At 34.6% G+C, this 14,386-nt stretch overlaps 1 protein-coding gene across 1 annotated transcript in view; it reads left to right on the top strand.

Moving 5' to 3' along the window:
• The window catches only part of LOC114657979 (EH domain-containing protein 1), a 92,632-nt gene that overhangs the window by 31,045 nt on the left and 47,201 nt on the right, over positions 1 to 14,386 (top strand). The window contains exon 2 of the mRNA XM_028809985.2: positions 7,341 to 7,438. Coding sequence (XP_028665818.1) covers positions 7,341 to 7,438 — 98 coding nt within the window. The remainder of the gene's footprint in view (positions 1 to 7,340; positions 7,439 to 14,386) is intronic.

The following is a 14,386-nucleotide window of genomic DNA, read 5'->3' as shown; positions in this document are numbered from 1 at the left end:
AGGAGTATATGCACGCCATCAGATATTACTAAAGCAACTAGAAAGCCAAAATATAAAAATTATAAACAACCTTTTGTCTAGGTAAGGATGGTCGTCAGCATTTGTCAATTAGAAGTGTCACATTTTAATGAATTTTCCCTTTTTTTTTTCTCCTTCTGAGTTTCTTCTTTTTATCATCTCCTATTTCATCTTGCACAACAAATCTGTCTCCCATTGTGATACAGACAAGCTAGCAGTGTAATGAAAGCGATTGTGCAAGGCAGTTCCACTCTCGTATAACTCCAAATAGCAGATTGCCCGTAGCTACATCACTGCTTTGAAAAAATAAGCAAGAAAATTAGTCCAATAAAGTGAACTTGGAATATTGCATTATGTGGTCTATATAAAGAACTCCTTTATGTTTAAGTCATTCCTTAAAATTCCCCGAAACTGTGGTTGTTTGCTAAAGTAGATAGCAAAAGATTTGATATCAATAGTAAATAAAATCAGTGTCGATGGACTCCTTCTAAAATGAAAAAAATGTTTAAACAAGCTAAAGCCTCTGAGCTTAACTATGATGGTTTAATATCCTTTCACATATTAGTATATTGGATCCAAACACAGATTTGAATATGAAATAAGTGTACCATATGAGTATTATTTGTAAGAAATGTTTATGTAGTGTCACAAATATTTGGACTGATAAGTACTTACTTTAGCTTGGTTGAATATAAGATGCAAAGTATTTCAAAAGTAATTTGCATAATATAATGTGAATAACATTTTGATTTTGAAGCGATAACAAAAGTGTTAGAATTTCCTCACAGACGGCAATGTTTTCTACCTGTACATATTCAAGATAAATTGACCCTTTGATGTCCTTGGGGAAATAACAATGGTAATAATCAGTGAAGCAAATGGCAGATTATTATTAGTTTGACAGCTCCCATGTGCTTATTATCAGTTGTAAATTTTAAAATCTATTTTAGATGGATGTACCACCTTGAGTCACAAGGAATCAGCCTCGATACTTTGTGAAACACGATGCAGTGTTGGTGCTACAGGCATAAGATGGACAGGTGTAACATAAAACCCACTCAAACAGGCTGAAGTAATATTGGAAAAAAATTAATGTGATGCATCCTTCTAACCTTAGGTTCAAGAAGCAACTGGTGCAAGGGTAGAATAATGGTTTTTATGCGAGAAAGATGGGAGAACAAAAAAGTTTAGTGAATGTGCAAGAATTAAGTTAGTTCTGTCTGAGAGTGGACCAAAAATTGGTACCAGTAGTCCTCTATTCAATATCACATAATCTGCTGTCACATAAAGCATTTAAATGGGGCTGCAGAAAGAAGAAAACCAGTTTTTAAAGCTATTAGTTTTTTTTCTATATGTTCCTGTGAAATTAGGTATCTGGCATTTTCATTTTTGTGTTTTTTCTAACTGACTGGTTATTTTTTTTTTATATATTGTTAATTAAATTTTGTACACTACAAAGCTGGCATGTATGCACATGACTTTCAGTCTGTGACATGCTGTGTGCTCTGTTTCTCTGCTTACTAGAGCAGTACCAGACCCTGGAAATGGATTCAAGAAAAAAAATGGGAGTGGTGATAAATGGAGGAAAATTAAGTTTTTTTAATGAAAGTGGACTGAAGTACACAAAATGGCTCATGTGTATGGCATGAAAGATTCCACTATGCTCTGTGTTAAGGAAATGAGAAAAAACATTTTTGTGGCACTGCAGTAGGAAACAATTCTGCCACAACACAAGTGACCAAATGCACTGTGTTTAGAGTATGGGAGTTTTGAAAAATGAAAAAGCTTTGTATATGATTAGAAAGTAAAGACTTGGATGAGGAGTGCCTATTAATGGCATCAAGGGTTATAAACATTAAGAAGTCTTGAAAGAATCTTAATGAACAATGCCACTTCACTTCTACAGCTCAAATTATATAATCGTGCAAGTATGTCTTTCAAGTTAACTTAGTTTTTTTAATGTCCTTTAGTGAAAGCAAATGTGAATTCCTTAGCATTTTTGAGTGTTTCTTGAAAAATTTGCAAAAAATAATTAATACTGCAACTGATGATTAATACTCGAAACTGCAGATTCAAAACTGGACTGTGTGATGAAACTATATGTACTGTAAATGTAATATGTATTTGATTTTCATCTCAAGTCACACCAAGAGTTTTTTCCCCCCTTGTGCCCAGTGCTGCAGGTTCAGAAAATAAATGAAATATTATGGTATTAAGTTTAAGTTTCTACAGACCTCCTTGATATTGATACATTTTCTCATGACAATATTTATAAAACAAAAAAGAACTAAATTCACAAGTACTCTATATTTGGAAGCAATCATTTTCTACAAGGGAACTGTAACATTTTAGTAGCTTTTTATCTTCTATTAATTTCTCAAAAAGATGTTTTTACTTGACTACTAGAATAATACAAAAGTCTGCTTGATCAAATCCACCATGGTGTGGACATAGAGCTTATCCTGGAAGCTCTGGACTCAAGACAGGAAAGAGCTACAGACAGAGTGAAGTATAGTAATGGAACCTTAATTTTACCTCATCTACTCTGCTCAGCAGTAAGTAGTTTTTGCTTTAAAGAACTTTGAATTTTCTGCTGTTAAGTAACATAGGAATAAGAAAGCACGAATCAGAAATATTTCAAAAACATTGGAAACTTTGAACTAGAGTATTTGATTTCTTAAAATGAATCTATGTATATGTATTGAAGATGTATTTTAAAAAAAGAAAGAACATTATTTCTAAGAAGTTCTGACTTAAGTGTATAACTATTTTGTTTCCATATTTTCCTTTAACTATTTAAGGCATATATTTATTTATTTTAACAGCGATGTGTGTAAAAGCAGAAGGATGTCCTGTCTCTGTCCACCCGTTAGTTCTTCCTTTCTGCTGACATTTCCTATTTCACTGACCCTTGTGCAAAGTACATTACATGCACATTTTAAAAATGAATATCAGTGGGTTCCTTTAGTACTCTGGTTAAAAATAAAACCTTAATCCATTACTACTAACAGTAGAAAAAGTTTTAAAGAACCAACTAAATGGTTCATATTCTTAGCAGTCTTTTGCATTACTTTGAGTTTCCTAATCATCTGGCATGCCTTTTGACAAGAGATTTTTTTTTAATTTGCTTCTGACAATCATTAAGTTTCAGCATAGAACTATCTGTAAAGTTACAGTTCCATTGTTTCTGCCTGTCTTAGTACTGCAACATCCATTTGTTCTGTTTAAAACAGATATGTCCATTATACATAAAATAGTAATATTATTTGCAGGATGGGTTTTGTTTGATGTAGGTGAAAGAGATTTCCACGTTAAGTAGTGAAACCAAAATGGTTTCATAAATCAGAGCATTTGGTTATTTGTACTGAGTCACCCAGTTTTATTTGAAATAGTGCCTTTTAATAATAAGCAGGATTCACAACTACCAGTAAAGGTATAACATGTAAAATACACAGAAATCATCACTGTAAGATGATGTTGACTGAGTGATGCTTACATTACAAAATAATACTAAGAAGCTACAGTAACTTGGTTATGAAGAGAACGTCATTAATCACATTATTTTAATTTGACAGACAAAGATATGTTTTAAAGGGGACAAGTGTGATGATAATTTAATGCTGAGTGGATCTTTTGAAAAAGATGAAATGAATGTGTACATGAACAGGTTCTCAAAATTCTCTTGAAAGACTAATCTATGCCAGCACCTCTGGGCATAAGGCAAGAAAGATCCCTGGAAAGAGCACCAGTGCATCACAGGATCAGCACAAATCAAGTGAAGTTTACTGTCACACGTGCATATAATACAATGAAATTCTTACTTGCATGTATCCACATAACAGCTGACAAAAAAACAAAAAAAGTATACTTATAATGCAGCATGTTCTGTGTATACAATCATATACAATATGTATTTGCAACTACAAGCATTATGTATTTATACACACTGTTTATTTTGCTGTGATTGCTATGCTATGATTGACTGTTCAGCAACCTTACAGCTTTGGATAGAAACTGTTCCTGAATCTACTGGTGTGAAGGCCTATTGCCATATACCATTTGTCACAATGTGAGAAAAGCATCTGAGAAGGATGGCTGAGGACTTTAATTATTCTGTTTGCCTTTCACGGGAAGAAAGTGTTGTAAATTTCCTAATAGAAGGCAGCTGGGTACTAGTAATATTCTGTGGTGCCAGTGCCTACTCCACCCTCTGCAGTGCTCTACATTCTTAAATCGAGCAGATGTCATACCAGGATGTGGTGCAGTCCATGAGGATAGTTTCCAAGGTGCACCTGTGGAAGTTAGTAAGAACAGTGATGTGAACTACCCTTCTGTTTGTACCCAACTCACGCGTGGCCAATGTAACCTTATCACTGCAAGCAAACTTTGCACTGTTTAGGAATGTGAGGACCATTAATATTACTGCCTGAATACATGCACATATCGCCAGTTAGTAACAATAATGATGATTAGTTTACTCATTTCTCTATTTCTTCCCAGCACGCCTGAAAACAGTGATTGCCAAATCAACTGTAACACATTAAGTGTCACATCAATATTTTAGCATCAGTGGAGTTAGAAGTGTGTGATATGTACCATCTACAATAATATCTTAATCGTCGTTTTAATGATGTGCAAGCTGATATTGAGTATGTCGCTCACTTTGCAAAAACTAATAAAAAAAAAAGCCTCTTTGTCTGTGTTATGTTATCAGTGTGAGCCTCTCCCAGTATCCATTGTGTTAACTGTGAGAGGAGGAACATTAACAGATAAAGGAGTTCAATGTGGTTTCATTACCCCTTCGTGGCGGTTTGCATGAAGTAGCACGTTATAAGTCACAATGCAGAAGCTTTGGAGGTTAAGCGGATTCAAAGCTAGAGTGCAATAGTACAGCGCGTGCGTTGGAACACTAGTTACAATGGGATAACTTAAGACTGCATTCGCTTTCTTTCCTCCCTCATACTGCTTGATCACCTTCATTTTTGTTGGGTGTGTTTTTTTTTTGCAAGCCATCTTGGTTTGGGTTCCTCAATTCCAAAGCACATTTTTTTCTTTCATTATTTAAAACTCTCAGACAGATGACCGCTCCATCCTGCCACAATGGCTGCTGAAGTTGGAACAGGTGATGACACAAGGGAGGAAGCAAAAAAGAAAAAGTCCTTTGGTGGCTTTTTACACTGCCGCTGAAAAAGAGATTAAGAACTACTTAATGATACCTGAGGTGGACTGTGAAGTAAATCCACTTAAGCTGTGGAAAACACAAGAAGTGCATTCCCCCAAATTGGGAAAACTAGCAAAAAAGTGCCTGTGCATCCCTGCTACAAGCAGCCGTTCTGTGAGGGTTTTCAGCACTGGAGAAAATGTTGAAACGTAACCATGCTGCTCTGAAACTAGACACTGAGAACAGACTGGTGATTCTGTCACACAACGTGGAGTTTCCTCAGTAGCATTTTACAATGGTTTCTTTTTTTTTCTGGTATCTTTGTGCAACATTGGACAGAACTTGAAGTTAGTAATTTGTTTAAAAATGTTTTTGTATCTTTGTGCAATATATATATATATATATATATATATATATATATATATATATATATATATATATATATATATATATATATATATATATAGTCAGTAATCCCTCACCTATCGCGGGGGTTACGTTCCAGAGCCCCCCGCGATAAGTGAAAATCCGCGAAGTAGCGACCTATATTTATTTTATTATTTATACATATTTTAAGGCTTTATAAACCCTTCCCACACTCTTATAAACCTTTCTCAATCTCTTGTTAACCTTTCCCACGCTCTTATAAACACTTCCTATGCTCTTAAACACTTTCTACATTCTTAAACACCTCAGACCAACACTGCACACAGCGATCAGATGTCAATGTGTCTGCACTCGCTTTGTGAAGGGGGGCAGCTGAACTCACGCTGAGCAGAAATTGACTTTGTGCTGCTTCTGCCAAAATGCCTGCTTGTCGCTCTGCGCGTTCGGAAGGAGGAGTGTGTTTGTGTGTGTGTTTGGGGGGTGTGAGAGCTGAACGCACCTTCGCTCAAACCCCCCCTTCCCGGAAGTGCAGTATGCTCCTGCCACTTCGCATTGTCAAGGGGGTGGGGAGCTGAATGAACGCTAAGGAGAAGTGAACTATGTGCTGGCTTTGTGCTGCTTGTCGCTCTGCGTGTCAATAATTGAAAAGCCTGTACAATCAGGCTTTTAGGTGTACATCACCAATTTTCCTGTCTCACTGTCTTGTCTTGCGTGAAGTTAAAATGTTTTATAATAGTGAGATGTTACTCATATCCTTAGCCCAACATCCACATATCATATGTGTTAACAAAGTGTGTTTTATAAGTTTACATGTGTTTAAAGCATGTGGGATGGGTATTTTAAGGCTTAAACTATAAAAATGTTTATTTATATGGTCTTTCTATATCGCGGATTTTCTCCTGTTGCTGATGGGTCTGGAACATAACTTCCGCGATAGGCGGGCAATCACTTGTATTTAAAAACCCGCGAAGTCGTGAATCCGCGAAAAGTGAACCGCGAAGTAGCGAGGGATTACTGTATATATATAAATATTATATATATATATATATATATATTTATATATTTATATTTATATATATATATATATATATATATAAATGTAAATATATATATATATATTTATATATATTTATAGATGATAGTTTTTTTTTCATGTGCAGTACTTGACAGAACTGTTTTTTTACACTATAATAAAACAGTATAGGAGATTTTTTTATTCTTGCTTGTAGGCTGCACAATTCACCTTATAGCAAAGCGGTTTATGTTGATCCAGACTGTAATGTTCATGCCTTGTAGTTAAATTATGATTAGTATTTTATTTCCTTAGGATTCATATCTTGTTTAAATTAAGGGTAAGTGTCTGTTTAAAATTTTGTCATTATAATAGTTTTGTTGGTCTTTTGTGTAACTCCTGTCAGCCACTTTAAAATGGTTTATTTTAATACTTGTACCGTTTGATCTCAGTAATACTTTGACTTTTGTGTTATTTTACTTTGGTTTTAAGTAAATAAATAAATAAGACTTGTTTTCACTGTTGTTTCCATTAGTCTCATTAGTAAGCTACAATTAATATACTATTAAAAAGACCAAGCTAGATCAGTAAGACTTACAAACATGTTTTTAAATGTTGCAAAATATCATCCAATTATTGTTATCTACAAAGTCCTAGAAAATATTGAGATACAGGTATATTTTTTGCCAATTATCACACACTCCAAAGTAGAGTAAGTGTATAGACACGCTTTTTAATTTATGCACTGTTCTGGTTTTTTAGGTTCATGTGTGCACAGATTCCCAATCCTGTCCTGGAAAGTATCAGCATTATTGACACTCCAGGAATTCTGTCGGGAGAAAAGCAACGAATCAGTCGAGGTAAATTAACTTGCCATTTCTTTGGTTATTTGGTATTTGTATGGTAAATGTTAGACTTATTATTAAAAAAATGACTTAGTTTTTAAACTATTTTTGTTTTGTATGTTGTATGACAATGAAATATGTAATAGATTAATTTCCTTTATATGCATAAGCATGAAAACTAATTAATTGTAAACCAGAACTATTCAGTATTCAGTTTGGCTCCAAGGTTTTTAGGTAGATTTTCCCTTTTTTCACCCCATTTGAGGCGATTAAACTATATTCAACTTATAGGTGTAAAATAGTTTAATAAATTTCTGCATTTTGGGGTCATGGACAGTATTTTAATTATTATTATAAAATACTCTAAATTCTCTGGACTGTTTCTCTGAACAACTGGGATAAAACTAATGGTTCAGGGGCAATGGTAGAATTAGATGCTTCCTGAAGTTTTGAAGAGCAATTACAGGATTCACACAGTTAAAAATGAGATGTTTCTTCTGATCTTGAAAAGGTCCCATGTGGCTTCCCTTCATACTGCTGTAATAACAAATGATCCCAGATGCATTGTTTCCTATGGTCAGAAGATTTTCTTTTTCTTTTTTTTAATAAACAGAGTGAACTTTGTGAGATGTGTTTTGCCAAGGTGTCACTACTGAATGATTCCCTTTGAAGTCTAATTTTCAAGATTCATGTGAAATATCAAAGTTTAATCTGTCGAGTGCCATGTACTTAAACTATAAAGAGGGAAGGGTAAGGTCCCAGACCAGCTGTGATCAAAGATAAATGTTACCATTGTCTCTGAATACAAAACTAGGAGTGTTAAAAAACTTAATGTTCTTTTCCAGGAGAACAGTAACCATGACATAAGGAAATTCTGTTAACTCTCTAGCTCATGAGTGAGGTCAAAATGGTACAAGGCAGAAAGTAAAATCATGAACTATATTCAAAACAAATGGATGCACTAGCAAAAAGAGTTTCACATTTTTAGTCTTGAATAGTTCATTCACACCTTCTATCCATTTCCTGGTTCATGTAAAGGTTTCTCAGAAAAAGACGAGGGTGGGCGTCTCCGACTTTGGTTATCTTTAAGTGTGCTGTTTAAGAAACCAGCTGGATTTCTCTTTTAGATAAATAAATTGGTTTCATGCAGTGGTGGGGGTGGGGGTTTACAAATGGGGAGGCAGAGTGGTACACAATGAATTTGCTGAAGTGAACAGTATTTTAGTATTTTACTTTCTTTATACTTCAGTACATTTGAGCAGATAAAGCTTGTTTTTACTGAACAGTCCTAAATTCTGCAGCCAGATGGTGCAAGACTTGCTAACCAAATGTATGCAACAAGTGGCACATAAAAATCAGTTTTATCAACCATTATAATAGTCTTTTTTCCTTACTCATGAAATGAGGAATATGCATGGTTTTCACAAATTTTTTCCCATCAAAAGGAATATAGTAATTATATTAATCCCTCTTTGTAATTGTCTTTTTTTTATGGGCTTATGTGGAGTCTGAGCCCCATAATTCCCCCATCTCCTCAGTAAAAACCCTCAACCCCTCATGAATAGATTTACATTGATTACAAGATAGTCCTGGCTGTGATCTGTCATATTTGTACCAGGCCAGTATATGGTCACAAGTTATACTAGCATGGACACACTAGTGGGATTGGGGGGTAACAGCCCAGGCACAGTATGCAAACTATATGTAGACAATAATTTTGATGAGAAATCATTTTGGGTTATTGAAACTATAAAGCTGCAGTGATAAAACAGTGTTCCATCCTTCACAGGCGATCAAAGGCAACTTAACATACACTTGATTTTGGTGTCTATAATGGAATGGTGATTAGAGTTATTGCAAGAACCTTTTTTTATTCATTCACACTTTATGTTTACACATTGTTACCACCCTCACCCAAAAGATGTGAGTGCTAGATTAATTAGATTACTCTGAGTTTAGATTAAGTATCCTATTCAAGATTGGTTCCTACCTTTGTCCAGATGCTGTTGAGTTAGGCCCCAGCTTCCTCTCAAGCTGTATTAAAGGGAAGCCAAATCTGAAATAGATGAACTAATTGAAAATTTTAGCACTAAACAGTTTTACCTACTATTCACTCATGATACTACCATAAATTGGTAGTATGTTGTATGATAGTAGTTTGTAAAGAGTTGGGTGCTAGCTTTCTTTTAAAGTCTACACATTTGAGTATGTGAGGTTGGATGTATTACATTTTAACTGCTATCAATAAGACATTATCATCATCATCATTGTCATTATCATAAAATTGACATACTGTATTCTAAGAAATAACAGTTGCACATGTCATAAATTCTTGTACTCTGAAGACCACTTGCACTTATTTTATACGTAGTGCCTCAGAACTGTAGAGGCATTGTAGAATCTTTATATTTGCTGTGTGTGTCACTGTAAACCATGTGATAGGCCATAATCACCATTAGACTGAATGAGAGTGGTTAATCCTAAATCAGGTTCTATTCATACTTGTATTTCAAATCAGATCAACTGTATAATACATTGACCAGTGGAATGTGAATATGGAAAAACATATGGTATGGCTAACCACATTTGTGCTTGTGAACACTGTTAAGATGTTTTGAACAGCCTACGTCACCATTTAAGGGGAAAAACAGCAGCAGCACAAGACATGTTTTTCTCCTCTGTTTTAGAAACTAACAGTGAGACTTAGACCACTTGTTGTTCCTCTTCCTCAACCATTTTAAATCTTGTACTGCATAATCATTTCTCAAGTTGCACATTAGCACAGTAAAGTAAGTTGCAATGTTTTGTGTGCATTTTCCCACAAACCTATAGGTTTCATGTGGGTGTCGTTTTCCTTAAATATCTGTTAGGAATACAGTGACCACCTGCTTCTTTCCCTTGTGAAAGTGGATCTAAAGTAACAGTCTTCAACATACATGAACATCAAGTGTGAACAGATGGGCTATAATAGTTGTATGCTCGCTGCTTGTCCGATTTAGATAAAACTAAAAGGTGAATGAGGTCAACCTGCCCTTCCTTTTAAACTTGTACTTCAGCCTTAATTCTACCTAGTCATTTACCTCTTTGGGACTGAGCATATTGTGAGAGTGCAGATACTGTGTTGAACAATATCAATCTGTGCTCCCAGTCTCTTGTACTTGGGGGTTCTGGTGATTAAATTGTGCTGCATGATGCTGTGTCATTTTTTTTTTGTGGTGTGCATTTTATAATTATATGCTGAACTGCTTGTTGTACTCTGCCCAATAATAAATGCTCATATCCAGTTCTTAAACCAGTACATTAGAGTGCTGAGTAAACAGTGCTGCTCATCTGGGTTCCAATCTCAGTCTGGTCACTTTCTGAGGATTTTGCAAGTTTGCATATTTTCAATATCTCTGTATGTGTTTTCTCCAGGAGCTCAAGTTTCTTCTGAAATGCTAAAGCTTTGTTTAATTAAGTAGGGACACTAAACTGTAAGTAAATACATAAGTCTGCTCCTGTTAAAAATCAGTCTTATGCCTGATAGTACTGAGATATGCTTCTGTTTCCTAAACCTTGGTGATTTGAAAAAATTGATTAAAAAAGTATGATGGGATTCTTCTTACCTTTGTTTCCTCTGCTATAACACAATCACATTTTCTTGCCAATACATAATAATTTATCTTTCATTTTTTATGACCATACATGAGAAATCTCTTTTCCTGAACCATCTTTCCCCTAAATCACAGTTTCTGAATATTATCAGAAACATGTTTTTCTATTATTTACATGACTTCACCACACAATCCTCTTTGTACGTTTTTTTTTCTGTGCTTGTGACATTTTCTCTCTCATTGTAATAATATGAAGTTGTTCCTTTGCAGAAAGTACATTATTACCTCTTTTTTTCCTGTAGTGTCCTCTTTTCATTTTTTCAAAGGGAAGTATACAGTATTAATTAATGACCAAACTACATGTTCTGCTATTAGTTGTTTTTCCTATGTTACCATTGCATAGGTGTTATAAATCTCACTTGCTCGGAATTTGGTGAGAAACTGAATCTGTCGTCATTTAAACACTGGGCACCTACAATGACCCAATTATTTTTACCTGAAATGTTAAAGTTCTAATTTCTTTGTGTAATGTACCATTTTTGTGGCATTCATGCAGCATGAATCCATAAATATGAGAAAATGTGCATCATTTGTCTTTATTGTATGTGCTATTCAGGCATGTTTTACACTTGTCCGTTCACCTTGAGTGGACATAAAATTTTCATCTAATTGCTATACATCTCATTTTTCACGAATTATCTACTTAGTAACATTTCTAGTACTAGGGTGTTGTACCGTGTTAGCCATTATGAATGTAGAGAAAAGCCAAGCAAAATGACACCTTTTATTGGCTAACTAAAAAGATTACGATATGCAAGCTTTCGAGGCAACTCCGGCCCCTTCTTCAGGGATAACATTTGGTAGTAACATTTGGTAATTGTAAAATATTACTGGAGTAAATATTCTACTTTTGAAGGGATTCTCACATGCCAATTGAATCTTTTCGTTTGATATCATGATAAAAAGACACCCGAATATTGTAAAATACTACTGTCTGTTGCTAACCCTATATTAAACCTGGCATTTCTAGAGTAAAGATTGTATGTTTAATCTAATATTCATCCATTTTCTAACTCTGTTATACAATTTCAAGGTGAAAGATAGTGAGTAAAAGGTAGAAGGTAACCCTAGATGAGACACCAATCCATTCCAGGGCACACGCACACAGACACACATACACAGTTTCCTCTGGAAATTTTAGATCAACCAATTAAGCTAACATCATATTTTGGTCATAATTTGTGGGAGGTTATTAATGGAAAGAGTATGTAACCACCACGGTGAAGGTGCACTGGCCAGAAACAAATCATGAGTATAGGCAATATGGGTGGTACATTGACAAGTTCATGTTGAGATTTCCATTTAACTTTTAACTGCAGGTGAAAGCCGTGAATGACCCCACAAAAACCACATATCAGTCCTGTATTTAAAAAGCATCATAAATATTTAGTAGGCAAGCATATTATGCAAAATTAAATTGTGCAATTCTAAGGATATGTAGCTATGTGTGCTGTTATTTTTATCCCCCTGTGACTGAATTTGGAAGCATCAGTTCCTAGTGTAGGCCTTGAGCAGCCCCTAACAATCATGAAGCAAACCTGCTGCAACACAAACACAATGCGCAAAGGAAATACTATTGTAAACTGACTTTCTAGGGTAATGGAACATAAAAGGTTCACTGTGTCTCAGTTAGAAGGACACAATAAACTTCTTCCCTAAGAAAGCACTTAATTTGATGTTTCAGTTAATGACAGAGGAAATTGTCTTGCTCTGTCACATCCTATGGGTGAGAGCATTCAGTCCCGGAAGGTTAGTAATACTTCACTATATGATAAATGTGATAATTTAGAAGTGTTTTGTATGCATGGGAATTTATAACTTCAAAGGAAATTTGTGTATCTAAACCATGCCAGAAAAAAAATAACCCTATACCATAATGGGAGCACCAGAATCTTTCATTATTGGAAATATACTTTGTGGTTGCACACTTTTGGCATCTGTCAAACATGTAAAATTCCTTTGTTGAGAAAAAGCTAAAAGATGGCTTGTCTAATAGCATGACTGCCATCTCTTGTCTTTGCAGAAAAAGTACATTTTTGGAACTATTGACTTTCTCACTGTAAAATAGTTATCAGCCCTTTTTTGGTGAAAATTCCTAAATTCTTGATTCTGCCAATAAAAATGGTCAGATAATACAGAATGGCACCCCCACCCCACCATATTCTGAACAGAAATATCCTGAGGTGGTGATTTTAAAAACAAAAAAGAAAAGAAACAAGAGGAACATGATTCTTTTTGTCCTATTTTCATTGATTAGAAGCACAAGGCACATAAACCCAGAAACAAAAATTTTTATCCATAGAAAGAAGATCCTTAAAAACCCTGAATATAGTCCTGTCTGGAGCTCATTTTGTTTTCTTTATTCAAGTTTTCCGAATCAGATATTTAAACATACAACACAGACCAGCACACCTCCTGTTTGCTGCGATTGGATATAACCAAGGGCTTCTTTTTAATTGAGCCAGTTTACAAAATACTTTCCAACCAGCTTAATCCAATTTAGAATCATGGGAGCAGCAGTACTTCATTATTAATAGGTGTTATTAAGCTTATTAACAGTTTACAAGTATAATTACAGGTCTATTTTTGCCACTGTCCTAGAAATGATATACATTGTAAAGTGCATAATGAATTAAATTATATATAAACAAATAATATATTCATTATAAAATGTGCTAAAAACTTAAATGGAAAGAAACATTTAACAAAATAAAAATTATTCTGCTTTTGACCACAGCTGATGAAAATGTGAAGGATATTTAAGGAATGCAATTTTAAAATTTCAGACTTGCAGTGATTTGTTTTAGATATTAATGTAAAAATGTTCACATTTCTGGTAATTAATATCTGATGTGATTTTTCTACCATTCCCACTAACCCAACTGTCTCTCTGTGTCTAAAGTACTAAGAGTTACTTTATTTTATTATTATCTTACAATGTTGCAAATTATTGTTTTTTAGCTCTCAACTGACAGATGAAAAGATCATGTGTTTAATTTGAGGTCATGCCACTTTAAACAGTGGTCCATACCTAAACTGGGGGTAAATTGAATGGTGGTGTACATATGGCAATCTGAGAACAGTCTGGACATAACGGTGACTGATTGTGGGCAGGATGTATTCATTTTTGTTTTCTCCAAGCAAATTACTCCCAGAATCCCAAAACTTTGGGGCCAACAGGTTGGAAGTAAAAGTAAATTAGTGAAGATTCCAGACTGTATTACCTGGCCAGCAAAGTTTACTCTGAAAAATGTTATGTTGAATTTTTACATTTGGACTCTATCTGGATACCATTTGAAATTTTGAAGTG

This window comes from Erpetoichthys calabaricus, chromosome 1, assembly GCF_900747795.2.
Source record: "Erpetoichthys calabaricus chromosome 1, fErpCal1.3, whole genome shotgun sequence".
NCBI lineage: Eukaryota > Metazoa > Chordata > Cladistia > Polypteriformes > Polypteridae > Erpetoichthys > Erpetoichthys calabaricus.
This window is presented reverse-complemented; position numbering and strand designations above follow the sequence as displayed.